Here is a 23,861-nt window from a genome sequence, read left to right on the forward strand (position 1 = left end):
ACTGCAGAAGTATACAATATTGCTCTATTTATTATTATTATCTGGGAAATACTCTTACACAGTTTTTACCTATGTCTTCAGATTGCTCTCTCAGAACTAGAACCCATTCTGCTCCCTGACAGAGAGGCTCACTGCATTGGACCCCATCAAGGCATCTCTTCCCTTTGCCCTCAGCCTGGAGTTCCATTGGGTGTTTATTCTTCTAACTCTTTCACTTAAGGGTCATCTTGGTGTGGCTGATTCCTCACCATGGAAGGCCACTGGCCTACCAAGCAGTGACTTTGATATGACCCTCATTCTATATTTTGGGAACTGCTTGTGATGTCCTGTGATTTTAAATTTCAGTTTGCCCCTGGTTCAGGTCCTTTAGTCCATTGAGGGAGATGACTGTTCTGCCTTCTGGTCTCTCTTCACAGTTTTGAATGATCCGTGTGTTTTCTTATGGTCCCGGTCTTGCTATTGGCCTCTTTATGTGTTTTCAGCAGGTAAAGTAACACAGCTTCACAGAGTTAAAGAAATACAGCATAAAAGAATGTAGCACATCTTAAAATAATATTCTACAGCAAAGAGGTCTCATGACTATAGCATTTTAAGGCATCTTTTTATATGTTAGTAAAAATTCCTAACAAGCAATTGAAATTTTTTTTTTTAAGTTGCGGATGGTTGAAATAAAATAATTCACAAAGACACCGCAGCTTTAAGAAGCACCAAACAGACTAAGCCTGGAGAAGGTTCTGGGCCAGTAGGTGTGGGGGATAAGGGTGAGCCTTTGGAAGTCTAGAAGCAGCTGTTTCAAGTCTCATTTCTTTCTAGCTTTTTGTCAGTTTGGAGTGATTGGATCTTTCTGTTACTCATGATGCTTAATAATTTTTGTGCTAAAAGCACATGTGATTTTTTTTTAACACATATCAATTACTGTTATTCATTGGCTATAGCCTGAAAATATAAATAGTAGTTTATGCTTCTAAGACTGTGCTTGTACATGGCTTGGAGAGTCTAATTACTCTCACATGATCAGTTTTTGGAAGTCAGTTGGCTGGAAATATAGGACATCTGAAAAGCTTTGATAAGGTTTACGGATAACTTTTCAGGATATCAAGCTTATCTGTGTACCCAGCAGCTTCCTGCATGTTGTCGCACATCATCTTTAATACACAGGACATGGTGCACCTTGGGATGAAGCCCAAACTCTGTATTAATCTCATGAACCTTGTTGTGTCTTCTCAATTTCAAGGGTAAGTTTATCCTTAAAATCAGAAAGGTCAAATCAACAAAGCCACCAAAGCTAGGAACAAAGAGCAACAACCCTGTCCCCAACACACAAAGCAGGAAGTGGTGCATTGCCTCAGTTCTGTGAAAAACAGAATCTGTAAACTGGAAGAAAACATAAGAAAGAGAAGGTGTGGGTGGGGAGTTGGGGTATCACGTTTTAAACTTAAATTATTTTTGTTTTCCAGAGGGACAGCAGAATTCAACCAAACAAAGTAAATCAAAACAAAACATAACACCCATTTTCCATAGTGGAAAGGCCCTTCTAAAATAAAGCCAAGAGTCCAGGCTGGACAGGAGTCTTTGTTGTGGACACAAATGTCTCAGTGTCTCTGCTATGGGAAACCTACAGACACTGTAAATAACCAACTAGATTCTGGGTTACAGTGAAGATCAGGAGGGAAAACAGATGCAATGAGGCTATTGTGGATTTTGAAGCTTCTGCTGTTCTCTGTTACAGTCGAGGAATCAGCATCTTTTACAAAGTAATAATTAAGACTGCAGATTAGCCTTGGCCCAGCATCTAGTTGGAACTTGAAGGAACGCCAAAGTCCACACTGGCTTGGAGAAAAGAGTGTCCGTGGAGAACAGTAAGATGATCCCCATGATGAGAAAAGCAACAGGTGAACCAATGGCACTTGGAATAGTGCAAATGTCTGACATCCTGGTCTGGACTGGAATTGCTGGATTTAGGATTCCTAAAGGTAGAAATTTAGAGATCCTGAGTTACTAAAGACCATCTTAGTTCATCTTGTGATCTATGTCCTACCAATTAGTAAGAAGTACTGAGCACAGAGCTAATTCAGGATGAAAAGCTTTTTCCAGGGTGTTCTTTAAAACGAGTATCTCCATCTTCATAAAGACATCAGCTTTATGAACACACTACTATTACTTATAAAGCAGTATTTTACATATAGTATTGTTTATATTATTGCATATTTCATATGCAATGAACCACTGATCTGGCTACCTTTTTGAATCATTCTGAAATTCTATGCTCTTGTAAAGGAGTGATTGAGATGTTATGCTGACTTTCTAATGTTTGCATACCTAGGGAAACAAAAACCTTACAAGGATCCAGCTGCTTCTCAGTTTCCCTTCATACTAAGAAATAGCCCCAAGAAAGAGGAAGGATTACTTAATTCCATTTAGTGGGCTATCACTTTGGTTGAACAGATCTCTAGGCTCTAGGTTACTCACTCTGGTCTCTGTACTGCTGGATGTGTTAATCCCAAAGATTTAGGGAGAAAGACCGCTGACACAAATCATCATGGCCAAATTAACTGAACCAAGCTTTTTTATTCATGCATATAATCTGCCTCTCCCTAAGGTGGGGCTCAAGCGGTCAGCATTGGATATGGGGAAGAATGAGGTATTATTACCTCAGTGGTAGGGGGTTTCCAAATGACAGATTTGGCAGGCAAATAGGCAGGGTTACAGAAGCAGAGCATAAGCAGAACAAGTTAGTCATAACTACCTTCTGAAACAAAGACATGATTGCAAGGTGGTCATAAGGTAGTTATAACAACAGGTAGTCATAAGGTACTCAAAACAACAGGTGGTCATAACAACAGGTAGTCATAACAAACTTCTGAAACAAAGACATGATTACAAGGTGGTCATAAGGTAGTCATAACAACAGGTAGTCATAATAACAGGTGGTCATAATAACCTTCTGAAACAAAGGCATGGTTTCCTAGAACAGGCAGTATAGAACCAGTTGTAGAAGGGGTTACCGGTAGGGCATAGCCTTATTCTTGAGAAATAGATTTAATCATAAGCAGAAATGAACCTAGTTTGTCTTTGCTATAAGATGTCTTTCAAGCCTAAGATGGCAGCAGGCTGGTTCCTCAGGTGCTCCTGCTACAGGCTTTTTCTTGGAGGGTGTGGGAAGACCCTCCTTGTCTACACTGGCCTGGGTTTATTTGAGAAGAAGAGGCTGTGAAAAAAAACCTCTTTCTTTGCTGGAGGCTTAGGTCTCTGGTCAGGAGATGGGATGGCCTTCAACTAGTTCTTCATGATACTTTCTCTATTACAAACTCTTATAAGTTTAAAAAAAATTACATTTCTTTGTTTTACATGTGTGTGTACCCACTCATGCATGCATGTACATGCCACAGCATGTTTGTGGACATCAAGAGGACAGCTTGTGAAAGCTGATCTTTCCTTGTGGAACCTAGGAATTGAATTCAGGTCCTCAGGTTTGGTAGTAATTGCCTTTACTTATTGTGATAGGTCACAAGTGTGAGCCTTTCTAACTCACTGGGCCTGTGTGTGTGTGTGTGTGTGTGTGTGTGTGTGTGTGTGTGTGTGTGTTTATGTTTGAGACAGGGTCTCACTATGTAGCCCTGGCTGGTCTGGAACTCACCATTTAGATCAGGCTGGCCTCAAACTCATAAAGATTCACCTGTTATGGCCTCTTGAGTGCTGAAACTAAAGGAATGCACACTATGCTTGGCTCAGTGGTCTTTAGCTGACCTCAAATGACAGTGTTCCTCATGAATCCCCTTCTTGTTATTCAGCCTTCTCTCCAGTGATCTCTTTCTTGTATGGACTCAACTACTTGTCTGTCTACTTAGACAAATTCTCTTTTCTTGCATGCAAGTCACATCATTTGTGTGCAGACAATCCTTTTGGACTAGGTCTATCACAAGATAGACTCTGTAGGGTATTCTCAACTTGTTCTTATTATGCCTTAAGAAATTGCTTTTCCCAAAGTCTGGCATTTAGACAAAAGCCAGCATTCCCTTGGGGACTTAAGATAGTTCTTTATCTCTAGCAAAAGGAACATATGGTTCCTCTATTAACCCATGCCTGAAGTGCCTATTTAACATATCAAAGCCAATATTGGCTGTCCCAATACCTGTTTACAAAATTCTGTCTCCTCTGTCCCCTACCTTGAAACATATCCCTTCCCCCAGCTTCTCTGAGCCCTATATAACCTCATCCATTTTTGCTGTGTGTCCTCTTGCTCTCTTGGCTTCTTGGTCCTCTTGGTTCCTGGCTGGCTCTGTTCCTGGATCTCTGCTGGTCCCCTCTCTGGTCCTCTTTTCTCTCCTCTCCTCTCTCCTCTCTTGCTCTCCACACCCTCCTCAAACAGCCTGGTTACTCTGCTGGCTCTGTTCAGTCTGGACTCCTCTATATGCCTCTAGCTGTGCTCTACCTCATATCCAAAATGAACTTTCTCTTCAACCCAACGCTAGGGGCAGTCATGTCCTCATTTTTCTTTCATTCAGTTCTCTGCCTCCACCTGCCCTTCATCATTGCTGCCTGGGGTAGGGGGCAGCCTCCAACAGTGCAGGGCTTAAAGTGGATCCACTGAGTCCATGTACTAAGATTTTTTTTTTATCTGAGTGGGTAAGGAAAAAGACACACACTGTCTTGATTTCCTTCAGACTTTTTCTTTATTCTTCTTCTGTATTCTCTGTTCTCTGACTTTATCTTTCCTCTATTGCTATATACCCCAACAAAATCTTTCAGGCAATATAGAAATTACAATGTGGTTACATTCTATTTTTCAAGTGAATGATTATAATGAATACAGGTAAAAAACATGTTTGTCATCTCCCTAATATGATTAAAACAAAGTCATCCCAAGAACCTACATACATTTACATCTAAGTAACTTGTTATAGGTTAACAGGGTGTGAACAAGCAAGGTATTTTTCTCAGCCAGTTCTTTTGCTGGCAGACTGCATATTATGGTTACAAAGAAAGGACTCACTTTTTATTATTTATTTCAAAAGGTAATCTTGTAAAAAAGCTTAGAAGAATCACAAATCTAAACTTTTATATATGAGAAAGAACCAGTCAGCTCTACTTCAAATCCTCAGAGTGCATACCCACTAAACAGTTTTTTATACCAGGAAGCTGAGGGTAGAAATGGGCACAAGGAGTTTATCAGCTGTAGGAGTTCCCTGGTAGAATTTTTTTTGGGTCACTATCATATCATCTGCAAATAGTGAAAGTTTGACTTCTTCCTTTCCAATTTGTATGCCCTTGATCTCCTTTTGTTGTCTTATTGTTCTATCTAGACCATCAAGTACTATATTGAATAAATATGAAGAGAGTAGACAGCCTTGTCTTGTTCCTGATTTTAGTACAATTGCTTTGAGTTTCTCTCCATTTAATTTGATGGTGGCTGTTGGCTTGCTGTAAGTTGCCCTTATTATGTTTAGGAATGTTCCTTGTATTCCTGACTACAACCCACAGAACCAGGGAGGCTACATAGCAGGGGGAACCCTAGGATGACTGTGGCTTATAATAAGTTTTGGTTTTACTCAAACACTGGGCAAGCCTCAGTGAAACATTTCACTATTAAGATAAGAATTTGTACTGTATCAAGCTGATAACAGAAAAAAATAAATAAACAAAAAGATGTTCAAGTAAAGTTGACCTAGGGACAACCGATGTGCCACTTTATTCTCTGGTAACAAACTATGACTATTTTTAGAATTAAAATGTTATGTTCTAATTACATTTCAAAAAAAAAAAAAAAGAAGAAGAAATGGGTACAAGGAATTAATCATTGCCTTTGGTCACGAACTCATCTTAGCAAGAAAGGCACATCAGCTAATAATAACTGGGCTGCTTTGTTTTTGTTCCCTGACTTTAGCGAGTCCTCCACTCAACTATGTGCCTTTCTAAAACTCCAGATTGTCTTCTTGGGTTTTTCAACTCAAAGTTGTTTGACAAAAACATCTTAGTCTAACCTTAAGTTATTTTCAAAGCTTTGTTTCAGCCATGATGCACTGCAAAACTTGTGAACACATCCTCCAACATTAAGATTAGAAGATTTTTAAGCTAGATGGGCTCCTGTGACTCAATTTTCTTTCATAACCATCAACCTAAGCCAAAGTCTATATGGCTCCTCAATAGAAACTCATGTGTTCTAGCTGTGTGACAATTCCTTGTTTTATTTTTTATCCTCTGCAGCCTCTGCTTAATCAGAGGCAGGGGCAACATTTTATCCTTCCTTTACCTATGCTAATTTCTCCACTAAACTAACCTCTATCATAATCCCTTCCTATATTTACTAAAGAGCCTCAGTCATCAAAACCCTATTTAAACTGATACTATTATTGTATAAAGTCATTGCTTCAGTTAAACAGTACAGCTTAGGAGGAAATCATCTTCATAATAGTCCACAGGTAAAAATGCCCCGTCGAATGGGATATTTCCAAGAGATGATCATACTACATTAAGGGTAGTGGGGATCTCCCTACGCCCATTCAGACCATGCCAGATACCTGAGAAAGACTGCAGTGGCAAACATGTGCAGGCACAGCAGAAGTAAAAGACTCTGGGGTCTGGGGTCTTGGGGCCTTGCCTATCTGAGAGTCACCCATCAGACTTTGTTTCCTGGTGGGCCGATGCCCTGAAGTTGATTGCCATCTGCTGCTCATCTAACATGGCCACCTGCCCTTTATGTTCTGTGGGCTAAACTCTGTGCCACTCTTCCTAGCTTAGGATTGCTTAGGAAGATGTGGGATGCCATCTGATTTTTGCCTCCTTCTGTCAAGTCCAAAGGAAACTCCAATTCCCCAAACTCAAGAGGCAGTCCAGAAATGAGCTCAATCTGGACTATAGGAGGATTTCTGGTGGTTAGATCAAAGTCAGAATCCCTCAGGAACTTGTGAAACCAGTTCCCATCTGCCAAAAGGAGTCAGTTCCCTTACCTATGGCAGAAGGGGACATATGGCTCTCCATTGACATATACCTGTGACTACATATTAAAGCCCATCCTAGCAGCTAGACTTCCTCAGTATCACAAGTACACATTATAAATCTTAAAGTCTCCACCCTAGTGTGCTGGCCTCTCACCTCCCATGCTTCCCTCATCCCAGATACCCATTTGTTCTCTTTATAAAGGCAAGAATCCCCCCCCTCCGCCATTGCTATTCTTACTAGGCTTTTTCTTTCTGTTCTCCCACTCCTGCTATTTCCCTGTCTCTTACAGACATCCCTTGCTATGTCCAATGTCCAGTATTCTTGCTATGCTCAGTCTTTTTCTTTGTCTCTCTGTTCTGGACTCTTCCAGATCCCTCTTTCTTATACCTACAGTAAAACTTTTCCCTTAGCCATACCATGGAGTGGTCATGTCCGCAGTTTCTTAACTGCACCTCCTCGTGCATCTTCAGGCTAACATCTCCTTCTAATAGCATCCCCTTCTACCTTCTACTGTAAACCCTGGGCATTTTATTCCTCTATGCTATTGCAATGCATAGTTCATGGTACTTGGAGTTGCCTTCATGTTTTCCACTGATTTTTTTAATGACATTTTATTTATTCTTGTATATATGAGTGTTTGCCTGAATACATGTGCATGTACACCACATTTGTGCAGTGCCCCAGAAGGACAGAAGAAAGCATGCTACCCCCCCTATGCCCCCCCGACTCCTGGGATTGTAATTATAGATAGTTTTGAGCCACGATGTGGGCACTGGGCGTTAAACCTGGGCCCTTTGGAAGAGCAGCAAGGGTTCTTGACTGCTGAGCCATCTCTCTAGACCCATCCTAATTTTTGCTTTTAAAATAGGGTGTCAGGACTAGAGAGATACCTTAGAAATCTGTTCTTATAGAGGACCCCAGATTTCAGACTGTAGTACCCTTATCAGATGGGCCATCTGTAACTCCAGCTCTAAGGGGTACTGACACTCTCTTAGAGATGCGTGGGCATCAGAACATATGACTTTTTCCATATACAGACACATAAACATACACATAAATACAAGGAAATCTTTTCTATTTCATTTAAAAATAATATACAATCAAATTACCTTGAGGGCGACTGAGACAAAGTGTGAAAATGAAGAAGAAAGACAACACTGCCCGGGCCTTCATGTCCTATAGAAATCCTATCAGGGGGTCTGTCAAAGAGAAGCAAAAAGGGCATGCTGAGGATTTTCAATGCATGAAGGAATTAGGAGTTAATATAGCGTCTGACTCCAGGAGATGAAATTATTCTGCTTTTGTGCAAATCATTTCTCTTGTAAACATTAAACCTGATGCTATCAAAGTGCAGCAGCATGGGGATTATTAATATGTCATGGAATAAAAATTAGCTTATGATACAACTTTTCAATTTTCTTTGAAGGCACACACAGTTTTTGCACATAAGCCCTTGACGGGTCCATCACTACATGGACACTAGAATGTCAATTTGAGGGCAGGCCTCGCATCTGGAGCAGTGCACACTTTATGGCAGCTGCTGGAAATGGCTGCCCATGAATACACATTTGGCACTGGTTCCATAATGCTTCTCCAAATAATGGCTTTCTTGTTTATAACGCTTGCTACACATGACACATGTTGCTTTTGCAGTAAATTATACTAAAGCTAATTCATGTGATGATGATATTAATTATGGCTTTAATTATACCTACTACTCATAAAATACAGTCTAAGTGTGCAAGATAGTACAAAATAAAGGTCACCATTAAGACCACAATTTTCAAAGCACTTTGCAACATGTAAGGAAGTGAAAAATATGGACAGCAAAATTCCTGCACACACAATATAGTGAGTGTATATAAGATATATCTGGTTTCCTTTAGGCTGAGATTAGTTTTTATGCTTTCAGAAATAGCTCCTTTAAATGAATGCTTATAATTGTTTTAAATCCTCTAAAAAGAAAACTTATAGGGATCCAGTTTGGAGATGTACTGTTACCAGAATACATTATAAATCTGGGGTGCGATAGGAGAGTTTAGAATGATTAACATTATCCTCAAAAGCAATATCAGATTTTTTTACTTTATTCTTTCAAAATAAAGCTTAATAGGTTAATCATTTATTATTTTGTTTTTACAGTTTAAATATTAGAAAAAACTATTGAAATGATTAAATATATAACCTTAGAAGAGGATCTTCTCAACATGACTGTACATTTTCTATTATAGATATAATTACATAAATACTAGAAATAATTTAAAGCCTCCAATATTAAAATATAACAAATAGAGAAAATGTGTACAGTTTGACAAAGGTATTGCCCTAATAGCTTCTTTCTTTCCCACATAAACCACTAATATTTTTGGTAAAAGGAAAACATGTTGTAAAACAATACTCATTTTCAAAATAATGTCCCCATGTGTATTTATACATATATTTGCAAGTAACAGGTAAGGATAGATCCACATTAATTATTTCTGAAGACTGCAGACAATTTCTAAATTTGTTTTTACTCTAACAGTAGGTCAATATATGAAACACTTTTGCTTCTGTAGGTCACTAAGCAAACCTTAAAATTTAAGCACCCCAAGGAAAAAATTAACAGATTCATGATGTTTAAATGTGGCATCATAACAACTTGTTTCCCTTGTCCCAAATTGGGACACATTACTACCAACTTCCCACTCTCATAATGACTCCAACATTTGGTACCCTCTATGGAAAGTTCTGGCATCCTCCTTTCCAATCTCCAGTTGAGCTGAGGTTCTTATTTCATTTGTAGTCATGATTAGACTAGTTTTTGATATTCCCTAATTATCTGACCACCAGTTCTTCCAACTCACTAACAGATGTGTCTCTGTTCCTCTTTCTTTTGCCACTCTTATCCAAAGCTGTCTGCATCTACACTCTTCTAACTCAAGGAGTATGTCACTACAACCATATCGCTTCTCCACAGCCCCACCATGCTCACTCTCCCGCTACCAAATCATTTCCATAAGAACAAATGATAGGCTTTTCTACATAATAACCCAAATACCACTACAACTTGCTAGAATAAACAAACTCAGTAATGTTGCATGATGAAAACCCACATATGAAACCCTATAACCATTTTATACAGCAACAACATTGCTAAAAAAAACAAAACAAAAAACAAAAAACAAACAAAAAAAGAAAGTAATGTCAGTAACAATATCTCCAGAAAATAAAATGTCTGTAAATAAATGTAAATCAGGAAGTGAAAGACCTGTTCAATAAAAATTGTAACACACTAGTAAGAAACAGTGAAGGCCCCATACACAATTGGGAAGATACTCCATGTTCATGAATTGAAATAATCATTATTGTAAAAGGTCCATATTACACAAAATGATATAAAGATTTAATACATTGTCATCAAAATTCCAAAGTTTCTTCATAGATATAGCAAATAATGTCACCAAAATTCATATTGAACCACAGAATATCTCAAATAGCCCAAGCAACATGGAACACTGCAACTTGATAACTCATATAAAAATATGTTACAACACCATACAACTTCCACCTGCATGATGACAGACATAAGCATCTCAAAAAGTTAATTAAGAAAAATAGCATGCCTTTGACCCAGCAATCCTACTACTGAGGGAGCTGAGGTTGCAACAGTTACGTACTCACATGTTCATTGTAACTATTCCCATAGTTATGGTATCTGTAATACATTTGTCCCTAAATTACAAGAAACAACTAAAGCACGTTCCAAGTTACATAGCTGAAATTCTTGGCAGAGGTTAACAAAACCAAGACTGACTTACCCAGCCATTTCATGTAAATTAGTCCAAATAATTCTACTAGAGCTATGATGACCAAACCTGAAACTAGAAGGGAGCCATGTTTTGGCACACACTCTGTAAAAACAACAAAAAAATTGTATATTATAAATGCATACAAACTGCTTAAAGAAATAAATAATATCAAGTTTTAATGAAAGTAATTATTTGAGATTAAAAATTAATTATATGTGCTGATTATTATTAATTCAGTCAATAAAATGATTCCAAATAGTTTTAAGGAAAAAAGCTCATGTTTTCATAACATATATATCAGGACTAATGTAAAATGCTATCCGCAAATAATTTGAATCTGGTTATTCTTAAAGTTCTTATGTGATTCTAGTCATAATAATTTGGATAGCTAGAAAATACCCACGAGTATATGTAGACAATATTTTTATGCTGGAATTGAAAGCATAAACCCTATTGGAAGAATATGATAGTAAAAGAAAGAATATCTTAAATCAGTAAGTGTTAAGCATGTGAAGAAATATCATTCATTGGTGCTGGTGATGCAAAATGCTCCAGCTATTTTGATATGGACAATTACAAAACTAAATATGCCCTTAGTGTACAATCCAGTATTTACTCAAATGGAATTGATAATGTATATCCATAGAAAAATACATATGTATGTTTATAGAAATTGTATTCATAGTTACAACAAATCTAAAAGCAACCAGAGTATCCTTCATTAGATGAGTGCATTAAAAAATACTGTGTGTCTTCACAAATATTCTGCACTCAAAATAGTGAACTATGAAACCATGAAAAAGCATGGGTGAAAGAAGTCTATATAAAAAGGTTATGTACTGCCTGGGTGGCGGTGGTACATGCCTTTCATCAATATACTGGCAGAGCCAGGCGGATCTCTGTGAGTTTGAGGCCAGCCTGGTCTACAGAGCAAGATCCAAGACAGGCATCAAAATTACATGGAGAAACCCTGTCTTGTAACCACCCCCAAATGTTATATATCATATGTTTCCAAATAAAAGACATTCTTAAAAATGAAAATTGGCCGGGATTTGTGGGGATAGAGAAATAAACAAGAAGGGAACAAGGGATTTTTTTACCAGTGAGGGTAGTTTATATGATAAACACAGTGAGGAATACATCTCATATGTGTTTTCCACAGATGAAGAGGGAAAAATGATGTAATTTGTGGGTGATGGTCTTCAAACAGTGGTTCATCAATTAGAACAAATGTGCTGTCCAGTTGCGGATAGTGTGGAATAGGTGGACATGAAGTGTATATGAAAGTACATGAAGAGTATACGATGTAATTCATAGAAACCCTGTAATGTACATTGAACTTGGTTGTGAACCTAAGGCATCTTTAAAAAGATAGAATTTATGTATAAAGAAAAAGAAAATTAAGATTTCTGTCCAAAAGAAATCTAAATCAAGACTCCAGAAAAACGTGACTCTTACCATTTACAGTAAGATATAGTCCTGCCATAGCGAGTACAAAGCCCGATGCCTGAAGGACTGTAAATATGATCATAGCATGAAGGGTCCTCCCAATAGCTAAGAGAAAGAAAAGGAAAAAGTAGAGGCATGATGAGAAGGATGCTAAAGCAGTAACATCTACTTGTGTTTGGTACAGTCAACAACAAGGTACTATGACCAGACTGGCTTCAGTAAGATTTCAAATGGCAGACATTTTTCCAGTGAGCTCACCTTTTCCAATAAGTGTTGGCTTCAGATTACTTAGCAGACGTTCACCATCATTGTCTTCTGAACAGGATGGAAAGTTTTAACTCCAAACCTAACAATAGTGCTGCTTTGACCGGATTTGTGTATCTTCCATCATGACCAGCTATTATGCCTGACTTCTTTGTATACACACAAAAATTTCTTTGGTGATTACACACATGAGAGCCTCTATTATGCTTTTCCAGGATGTATGCTTTTAAAATGGAAGCTTTTCAGTGTATAGCAATTCAAAAGAGACATTAAGACCCACAAAAGTGACTTTTAAAACAATAATTATTTTGTGTTGGGGGAAGCAGGCATATGTGTGGAGGTCAGAGGACAATTTGTTGGAGTCCTTCCTTTCTTTCCACTATGTAAGTTCTGGAAATTGAACTCAGGTTGACATGCTTGGTGGCAGGCACTTTTACCTGCTGAACTATCTCATTGGCCCAGATGTGACTTTTTAATAACAACAACAAAAATATCTTAGAGGTTTACTTTTAAACTGTAAAAAATAACATTGGTTATATTTTGTATATACATACTACCATCTTAAGATATGTTAAGTTTCTCCAATAACAACAGCAAAACTAAAAGCAAATCAAACCAATCCAAAACAAAATGAAAAAAAAAACCCTCAAAACAACACACACACACATACACACACACACACACACACACACACACACACACACACACACACACACACACACACACAGGCTGTGGAATGTCATTCTGTATGCTGTGAATGTGTGTTGCTCTGATTGGTTGATAAATAAAATGCTGATTGGCCAGTAGCCAAGCAGGAAATATAGGTGGGTTAAGCAGATGAGGAGAATTCTGGGAAGAGGAAGGCTGAGTCAGGAGTTGCCAGCCAGACACAGAGGAAGTAAGATGACAAGGCAGAACTAAGAAAAGGTACCAAGCCACATGGCTAAACACAGATAAGAATTATGAGTTAATTTAAGTGTAAGAGCTAGTCAGTAATAATCCTGAGCTAATGGCTTAGAAGTTATAATTAATATAAGCTTCTGAGTGGTTATTTTATAAGCTGTGGGATTGCATGGGGCTTAGCGGGACCCAGAGAAACCTTCTGACTACATTTGGTGCCCAATGTGGGGCTTGAACCCATGAGATTAAGAGTCTCATGCTCTACCGACTGAGCTAGGGATGTCATTCTGTATGCTGTCAATATGTGTTGCTCTGACTGGTTGATAAATAAAGCTGTTTGGCCAATAGTGAGGCAGAATAAGGTTAGGTGGGGCATTCTAAAGAGAGAGAAAGAGGATGAAAGAGACAGAGTAGAGGAGACACTGCTCTCTCACCGCCACCAGGAGAAGGAAGATGTAAAGATACTGGTAAGCTACAAGCCATGTGGCAAAGTATAGATTTATGGAAATGGGTTAATTTAAGATATAAGAGCTAGCTAGCGAGAAGCCTGCTATGGCCATAGTTTAAAAATAATATACGCCTCTGTGTGTTTACTTGGGTCTGAACGGCTGCAGGACCAGCAGGTGAGGGAGATTTGTCCTGACCATGGGCCAGGCAAGACACAGGAAAACTTCCAGCTACATATACACACAAAACCTGTGTTTAGTGTTCTTGATTTGTAACCTCTTCTTATAGAAATAGTCTTCTTGATGAAAAGCATAGTGGGAGAAATGGTGTACTTATAATCTGCTTATAACTTTACTCTGCTGAAATTTAAAATGCAAAAATAATCTTGAGGTATTGCAGGCCAAGCATTCCTAACACAAACTCCTGAAATCTGATAGTAAAAATTTCCCCATTTTGGAGCATATTGGATGTTGGATCTCCTAAGTGGAGCTGTTCAAACAGCACATTTTATGCAACTATCTCAAACTCTGAAAAACAGAAATTCAAAATACTTCTGGTTTCAAGTATATCAGATGAGGGGTACTTAAGCTGCATATATAAAAACGACTTTTTACAAAATAAAAATGCCTTGAAGACTAAGAAGACTATGGAATTCATCCTTATGGGAAAATGTCATTAAGAATAGCATGGGTTCCCCATGATCTTTTATAAATCTTGCTTTATAATGTGGTATCATTAACCTTCATGTAGCAGAGCCCCTCCCATCTCTGTTATTTACACCTGCCTCTGCTGTGCGTGGTTTAAGATGTCACTGCCCAGTTCTTGGACTTGAAAATTATTCTTCCTCTCTCCCTCTCCACAGTCTCCATGAGGAACCTTAAGGTCCTTGATTTTTAAATCAGTTTGAAAGAATATATTTTATTTTCATTAAAAAATTATTTTCGCCGGGTGGTGGTGGTGCACACCTTTAATCCCAGCACTTGGGAGGCAGAGGCAGGCGGATCTCTGTGAGTTCGAGGCCAGCCTGCTCTACAAAGAGAGTTTCAGGAAAGGCGCAAAGCTACACAGAAAAACCCTGTCTCGAAAAACCAAAATAAATAAATAAATAAATAAATAAATAAATAAATAAATAAATAAAATAAATAAATTATTTTCTAGGGCCAAAAAAAAAAAAAAGAATAGCATGGGAAATATTTTAAATAAACCAAATGCTATGAAAATCAGTTGAAATGAATGGAAAACATCCTCTTTGCTGGCAAATTTCCATAGCGACAGAAGGTGCTATGTAGGTTTCTGAGATACAAAAGTCATCAATGGTTTTGCCAAGTTGGACCCTACATGCTACACAACTGTTATGGGGTAACCACTTTCTGATAGGATTTGAAACTTGCTCAACAGGGGGACATTTCATACCTCTTGTTATAATCCTGGTCAAAAATTGCTGTGGAGTTAATTGGTCTTAGGGTAGAACCTGTTCCTGCTATTTTACTCAATGATCATATTGTCAAATTGCCTTCTAGATATTTATTTTTATACCCACTAGGCCTGTGTTGCTCTCTTCCTTTGTCAGGAAGCTTCTTTCTGCAGTGAGAAACAGTCAGATGTAAACAAGAAACTGAGTATCTGAATCAGGTGTCTTTATCACCTACCACTACCACCAGCTAGGATCACAGAACATTTTGGAAGAGTTGGAAACAATGTTGGAGCCTGGTGATAGGAAGGATTGCCATGAGTTGCTGTCTACTGGACATGATATTGCTATCGCTTTCATGAACTCATAGCTACTCTGGTTACCTCAGCAAGACCAGCAGAAGATCAAGCCAGTCAAAGTTCTGGCATAAATGTTGTTGTTCCTAGGCTCCACCTCTCACTGAGGGGTTATTGGCCACTGATTACTGCTCTGGGGAGGGAGAATCATTGTCTTTTGAGGACATGGCCAATGTTGGGTTTCCTACATGCCAATGGATGGCCTCACATTTATGAACATATGGTTAGCACTAATCGGACCTGGTGTTCTATCAAATTAAAAACATAAAAAGACATGAAGTTGAGATGGGGACATGTTGGTGGGACCTGGGAGCAGTGAGAGGAGGAATTGGAATGGGGATTAAAATGACACTTCATTGCACCTGTGGATGGAAGTCTCCATAATATGAAGTTAATTAAAAATAGAACAGAAGGTTTTCCCCAAAGTTCTGTCTTTTACATGAAAAGGTAGTTAAAATCATGCTAAAACATCAAATGCTTACCTGGCTTGAACTTATAGTACTGAAGAACTATAGGTATCACTGAAGGAGTAACAAACAAAATAAGCCCATAGCTTTTCTTTTTTGAATAATTACCTGTTAACAAACAAAAATTTATTTTTCTGTGTGTTTCTGCTGTTTGGAAAGTTAATGTGCTGAATTTATTAAGTGCATTGCCCTGAATATTGTACTCATAAAGTATGAAATGTTTAAATATTTTCTTCCAAATTTACAGTGAGTCAACATTTTTCAATTACTTCAGGCCAAACTGATGATCTAAATTTTAATGTCAGAGTCTCCTCGCGTGAAAACCTGTATTTGGCATTAGTCTAGCTGCCTTGCATAGTTCCAGATAATAAACTTGCCTTCGCAGTCCATTCATTCAGTATTCAGCCTGTCCCGAAGCCAAATCAAGTGCTCTTTCATATTGGCTACCGATTTCATCACCTCTCCAGGCCCTCACAAGCCCTGGATGCAAACAATCTGTGTTCTAAAGCTCCGCCTGTGCCTCGGTCTCCCTAAGGGATAACAGTGGGGTTCTACAGTCTGCCACCGAGTCCAAGCCTTTGCTCCACTCCCATCGGCTCCCTGCTGTTATTTTTCATTTATACTTCCATCTCTCAGCTGCAAGGACCACTTCAGATAGACACGACTCCCGTGTTTGGGCCCATTTCCACATCCCAGCCAGTAAAGTCTGCCTCCATAGCGGCTTGAATGGTGGTCCTATTTACATCCTTACCTTCCTGTCCCCAAAAACTATGACAAAAGATATAATGCAGTTGAGGATTTAGAAGGGGGACTCTTCAACTGAGTTAAACAAGTGTCTTCAATTTCACTAACACTGCCTTTGTGAGGGAGGAAGAGAACACCAAGAACAAAGAGAACGGGATGAGGCAGATGATGGAAGAGCAGAGAACGGAGCTACTCCGCTATGAGCTAAGGAAGCTGAGCATTGCCTGCAAACACTGAAGTCACAAGAGGCAGGAAGTGGAACACCCCGCCCCCCTCTACGCCCACTAGAGCTTCATGAAGGAACACCATGTTGAGCACACAGCAATTTCAGGCATAAGAGGTCCAGATCCTTGAGAAGTTTTCTGTTCTTTGAGGCCACATCATCTGCCGCAATCTGTCCCAACAGCTCTTGGAATCAATAGGCTCCCCTTTGGATGTCCCTCACATCAGCCATACATACTACAGCCCAGTGCCTGTGCATCTTACCTGGGATAAAAAGAATGGCTCCAAGAATGACAATTATGGTGAGCAGTAGTCCAGAAGTAGATAAAAGAATAATTTTCTTGTTCACAGGGTTGGATTTATATTTTCGTACTTAAAAAAAAAAAAAGACAAAATAATTACAGGAACTTAATCAGAAATGAAGGCATTTCTATAACATGTAAGGTGTACTTTTTTTTCCTTCTGGAGCTGAGGACTGAACCTAGGGCCTTGTGCTTGCTAGGCAAGCACGCTACCACTGAGCTAAATCCCCAACTCCTTATAACATATAAAGTGCAAAGACAAATTGACAATACAGTGAAATTGGATAACCCTTGAATAAAGCTCTTATCAAATTATTCACATCTTTTCATAAGGAATTGATAGATAGGGTCATGGCAATACATATGTATTGCCATGTTGCTATATGTATAGCAATGTGAATATTGCTTTATGTATAGCAATGTGAATGTGAATGTGAAACTTAGTTCTTATTACTTTATAGAGGAAGTTACAATATCTTTCTTAACTGGCATTTTTAAGTTTCTATATTAATCTTTTTCTGTGAAGGTGACTGTGCATGATTACACTAGAACTTTGAGTGGAATCCCTAAATTCCACACAGTAATATCCCCCGGTTATATGGCATTCAAAGTATCTTTAGATATTGTTAGTCATTCCAGACCGACCACACAGCAGTGATTCACACAAGACTCATGGACAGTAACTAGTTAATTAGCAATATAGGAAACAGAAAACCAGGCTCCATTCTGTATAAAATTAGTAAAGCACCTAGAAATTTAGGGAAATTTATTTTGTAAAAGAACACTAAATATTGAGCAAATCACATCCTGATGAAATTCTGATAGAGAAAAATGCCCAAAACTTACAACTAAGATGTTGAAATAAAAGCACACTGCCAGGGTTCAAGAGAATTCATCATAGAATTACTGCTCCTAACACAGGCTTATCCTCATGTGCCTCTGCTCACCCTGAGACGACAGGATTAACAGCATCTTTTACTCTCTGCTGGACTTTTTTTTTTTTTTGCTAAATGTGAAATTAATCACACACACACACACACACACACACACACACACACACACACATATGCTTGTCTGCTTGCCTGAGTTTATATGCACTAAATGCATGCAGGAACCCATAAAGGCCAGAAGAGGGTATTTCAATTTCTAGAACTGGAGTTGCAGATGGTTGTGAGCCAGCATGTGGCTTCTGGAAACAGATCTGTAAATGTTCTTCACTGTTGAGCCTTTTCTCACATCCTTTGTCATAAATGCCAATATTTCTGTATGTTCTCTGACCTCTTTCAGCCTTCCCTTAGTGTGAACCTCCCTTGCATTGTCAAGCTTCTATTCTTTTCATAGTTGTGGATCAAATGTGGGTCTCCATTTGTGAAGACCTAGAATAGTGATAACTGTACCTCTCTTCCATGTCATTTCCAGGACTTGGACACACACACACACACACACACACACACACTAAGTGAAAAAAAACTTAAAAATAGATTTATAGAGGAAATAACTGATTGTAACTTAGAGTATTGAACAAAGGTGTTGTGGAAGAGGAAGAACCCCACCCCCCCACACACACCATGCTCTCAGTCAGTCTGCAAGTAAAAGGAAAAATGAAAATTTCCAGAAGGCAATAAAAACAAAATCCTGGACTACAGACTCACAAATTTCATGTAGCGGTTACCCAGGATAAACAGCCAGTCTCTCTGTGCCACCCTGTGCCACTGCCAATTAAGCTGGGAACGGAAGGGAGCATATCAAATTTCTCTGCTGGGAAGAGTAGAAAATTGCACAGCCACTGTTCCAAAATCCAAAGCACTAGGAGCGCAAGACCCATAGAACCACAGAGTCATGTGGATGCCTGGGAGTGCTGGCCTGAACTGGAACTCAGTAGAGCAAGTGATCTTAAGCCCAAACCACCGACACAGGCATCCCAAGTCCTAGTGAGATGACAATTTCGACCTGCAGGAGAAAATACACACTTGGGTCTGGCCACATCAGAAGCTCAAGCGTTGAGATTGACATTAGAGAAAGTTGGAGTGCGTAGAACAAGCTTAAGCCCGGAGATGGCTGGATGACAAGTGTTCAAAGTGCATGCAGAGGGATAGAAAACTCTCAAGGGACAGTAATTCAACCTAAGAGGCAACTTGTCCAAACACCACTGAGACACTGTGCACTGTTCTATCTGGTCAAACAGGTTTGAATCGGAGACATAGGTGGCCAGCTGTCACACCACCAGTGTTAGATCTAAGACAACTCAGAGAGGGGAATAGATATTAACTAATATTATAATAGTTTTGCTTTTTTTTCATGTAGGCATTCGTTTTAAATCTTCATGCTTGCAAGGTGCCTTACGTTTGCTTCCTATTGCTAGAATAAACCCCATGACCACAAGCAACTTGGAAAGGAAAGGGTTTATTTCAGTTATAGCTTATGGTTCATCATGAGGAGAGGTTAAGGCAGGACTTCAAGGCGGTAACTCAAGCAGAGGCCTTGATGGAACGCTGCTTACTGGCTTACTCCTCATGGTTTGATCAGCCTGCTTTCCTAGACAATCCAGGATGAGCTGTCAAAGGGCTACCACCCCCAGTGGGCTGTTCAGTGCCACTTCAATGACAGCCAAGAAAATGTCCCACAGACTTGTTAGCCTCTGTATCTGACAGAGGAACTTTCTCAACTGAGATTTTCTCTTCCCAGGTTATGCTGGGCTATGCAGAGTTGACAAAAACTATCTAACATATATACATATTCATTTTGCTTTAGTTTTTTTTTTTAAAGATTGCTTAGTTGGGTTTTATGATGATTCTGTTTTTGCACCTATTCTATTATATTCTCTCTACTACATTTTTATCTACAACCCATATACTTTGTGTCTCATGCCTCACTCTTTCTTTTTCTTTCTTTCACATACTGTCTTCACATACTTCTTGATTATGACTTTCATTGGTTTTAATAATCTTCAAACTCATCTCCCCTCATCATATCCCAACTCCTTTGCTTGTTGCTTTTGTGTCAATTTGATACAAGCTAGGATCATGTAGGAAGAGGGATCTTTAATTCAGAAAGGGCCTCCATCAGATTGGCTTGTGGGCAAGTCTATGGGGCAATTTTTTAAATTAATGATTAATGTGGGAAGGCCTATCTCTCTGTAGGGAGTGGTCCTGGACTGTATAAGAAAGACTGTATAAGAAAGCCATGGGGAGCAAGCCAGTCAGTAGCACTCCTTCATGGACGCTTCTTCAGTTTATGCCTCTAGGTTCCTGTGTGGAGTTCCTGCCTGACTTTCTTTCATGGTGGACTGTAAGCTATAAGCTGGAATAAACCCTCTCCTTTCAAGTCCCTTTTGGTGAGAATGCCTTTCACAGCAATAAAAAGCAAACTAGGACCCACTTCCTCCTAATAACTTTTCCCTTATCCATTTTTTGCTAGTTTTTATAGTTATTCCAGTCTTACTTATTTTCTATCTAATCTTGTGTCTAGTAATAATATCCTAGCATTCCTCCTCCTACAATCCTGTTCCATAGTCTCTAAAAGTTATTGGAGTTGAAGGAATGGTTGTTTTGAATACTATTAATGTACTTTCTTAGAGAGTTTATTAAAAATTATAGCTGATTCTGCAATTAATATTCTACTTCCAAAGTGGTTGTTGAGACTGCATTTAGTACCCCAAGATTCTGGCTACTAAACTATGTCCTGGGACCAAACTCAACTCCAACAGGACTCAGCTCCACTTGAACACTATAAATACTTCAATACCGAAAAACTATGTGTTATTTTTTTAATTCAGTCAGTGGCCTAATCTAAGATATGTAAGTCCCAATGCAAAAGTACAATCAGCAAGAAAAACCAATGAAAGCACATTTATCTATACTAACATTTGACAATTAGATGTTAAGCCAAAGTTAGTCAAAAGAAATAAAGAAGGCCACTTTGTGTTGATTAAGGGAAATACATCAAGTACATCAAGGAAATACTACAGTTCTAAATTTGAGCTACATATCCACATGCTCGGTTTCATAAAGCAAACACTGCTGGAAAGGACAGATAATAATGGATGATGGCAGTAACCCAGTTTCATCAGTAGACTGGCCATCGTCAAAGAAACATCATACTTAAATGACATTATAGGTCAAATGGACTTATCAGACATCTACAGAATATCCCACTCAAAGACTGTAGAATACTCATTGTTCCCAGGAGCTCAGGTAATGCTCTATAAAATAGACCATATTTTAGGACACAAAGCAACTCTTAGCAAATATAAGAAAATTGAATTCCTTATATTCTATCTAATCACAGTGTAGTAAAACTAGAAATCATCAGCAAGGAGAAATACAGAAGACATAAAAGCTCATGGAGACAATAATCCACAATTGAATAATGAGTAGGCTACTGAGGAAATGGGGAGAAATTCAAAAGTTCTTAGAAATGAATGATAATGAAAACACAATATATTATAACCTGTAGAATACAATGAAAGCCATCCTAAGAGGGAGCCATATAACTATAGAAATCTTAGAGTCAGGAAAATGTAAATAAATAACTAATGGATCACTTGGGGGGTCTTAGGAAAATAAGAACAAACTCAGCCGAAATTAGAAGATGGAAAGAATTTAATGCAATGGAAAATGAAAAACAAAACAAAGAATCATTTGAACAAAGACCTGCTTTTGAAAAAATATTAATTGATATAGCCTTGGACACACTAATGAAAAGAAAGAGAGAAGATGAAATTAGAGATGAAAGGGGAACATTGCAACAGATGCTAATAATTAATTCAGAAGTGTACTATGAAAATCTATATTTCAAAAAAAAATTAGAACCTCAAAGAAATGGATTTCTAGACACACATGACTTACCATGATTAAATCAACAGCATGTAAATGAGAACTAGTGATACAAGGAAAAGGTTTTTAAAATATGTTATAAACAACTTAAACATACCTATAACTAACTGGGGCAAGCCTTTAAACTCAGACCTCTGCAGCCAGAGGCTGATGTTCTCTGAGTTCAAGGACAACCTGCTCTACATAGTATCAGGCCAGGTAGAGAAACACAGAGTTCCCTCTTGAAGTCTAACAGATCTTTAAAGAAATAACATCAGCGCTCCTTGCATTATTTGATTAAGCAGACAGGGAAGGGGAATGCTGAGCTCAGTTTACAGAGCTAGTTTTATCCTGATACCAAACCAGATAAAAGTCAAATTTATAGGTCAATCTCAATGATGAACAAAACTACAGAAGTTTCTCAATAATATATTAGCAAAACAAACTCGAGAACACATCATAGAGAGTCTTCACCATGATCAAATCTCCAGCTCTCCAGGGCTGCAAGTATGGTTTACCAAACCCAAGTCAATCAACAGTGTCAAGGACTGCAACACATGCACATATCAATAGATTCAGAAAAACTTATGACAAAAAACCCAATATCCTTCATGAAAACAGAAAAGACAAAACAAACAAAAAAAGAAGCATACTTCGTCATACTAAAGGCTATTGCGTGTCAAACATATGCCCAACATCATCCTAACTGGAGAACTCAAAGCATTTCCCTTAAAGTTAGCAAAAAGACAGGGGCGGCCACTTTCTCCACTCTTTATTTAGTGTTGATGCATTAGCTAGATTTAGTCTTGAAGTCTTAGCTAGAGAAGAAGGACAAGAGAAAGGAACTATAAGGATTCAGATAAGAAAGAAAGAAATCAAATTTTTCATTTTCAGATGACATAATTCTGTACATACGATAGACTCTACCCCATAGAATATATTTGGAGCAAATAAACACTTTCAACAAAGCCACAAGATGGAAAACCATCATATAAAAATCAGTAGCCTTCATAAATGTCAATAAATAACTTGTTGATAAAGAAATCAGAAAACAAATCCACCAATAGCGGAGTCCTTGAGAATAAACCTAAAGACTATTTGAGAATAAACCTAAAAAGGGAAATGAAAGAGCCCTCCAGTGAAAATATAAAAACGCTGAAGAAAGAAATTAAAGAAATGGCATGATGGAAAGGCCTCTCATGCTCATGAAACAGGAGAATTTATTAATTGCAAAACTGGCAGTCTACAGATTCAATGCAATTCTCACCAAAATTCCAATGATTTTTTTTTTCCCATAGAAGCCGAAAACAATTTAAATTCACAGGAAACACAAAAGACCCCAGACAGTCAAAGAAATCTTGACCAGAAAGAACACTGTTGATTTCTACTTATACTTCAGATCCACTGCGATAAAAATAGAGCGGTAGTTGAATAAAACTGACATGTAGGTGAATGAAATAGAATACAGGATTCAGAAGTAAAAACACACAGCTGCGGCGTCCTGATTTTTGACAGCTATGTCAGAAACATGCATTGGAGAGAGGACTCTACAACCAGTGGTGCCGGGAAAACTGGATATCCAGGTGTAGAAGCATGAAACACAGTCTGTATCTCACATTCAGTACAAAAATTCAGTATGATAGTGTTTGATCAGAGACCACAATATAAAAATCTGGAACTCTGGAACTTTTAAAGGAAAATATTTCAAGACATAGGCATAAGTGAAGGTTTTCTGGATGGAAATCCATTAACTGA

General features: G+C 38.4%; 1 protein-coding gene across 5 annotated transcripts in view; it reads right to left on the reverse strand.

Moving 5' to 3' along the window:
• Positions 1-25: 25 nt before the first annotated feature.
• The window catches only part of LOC107402828 (leukocyte surface antigen CD47-like), a 43,599-nt gene continuing 19,763 nt past the window's right edge, over positions 26-23,861 (reverse strand). For 3 of the 5 annotated variants that reach the window (XM_042259405.2, XM_016008278.3, XM_016008280.3), the window contains 6 exons: positions 17,255-17,362; positions 16,040-16,132; positions 12,189-12,284; positions 10,740-10,832; positions 8,049-8,138; positions 26-1,967 (listed from right to left, as the gene is read on the reverse strand). In XM_042259405.2, coding sequence (XP_042115339.1) covers positions 8,116-8,138; positions 10,740-10,832; positions 12,189-12,284; positions 16,040-16,132; positions 17,255-17,362 — 413 coding nt within the window. In that variant the 3' untranslated portion in view covers positions 26-1,967; positions 8,049-8,115. Of the gene's footprint in view, positions 1,968-8,048; positions 8,139-10,739; positions 10,833-12,188; positions 12,285-15,203; positions 15,372-16,039; positions 16,133-17,254; positions 17,363-23,861 lie in introns of all 5 variants that reach the window. The other 2 variants (XM_076548951.1, XM_016008282.3) reach the window with 2 other exon arrangements.

The sequence above is a fragment of the Peromyscus maniculatus genome, chromosome 12 (assembly GCF_049852395.1).
Source record: "Peromyscus maniculatus bairdii isolate BWxNUB_F1_BW_parent chromosome 12, HU_Pman_BW_mat_3.1, whole genome shotgun sequence".
Classification (NCBI taxonomy): Eukaryota; Metazoa; Chordata; class Mammalia; order Rodentia; family Cricetidae; genus Peromyscus; species Peromyscus maniculatus.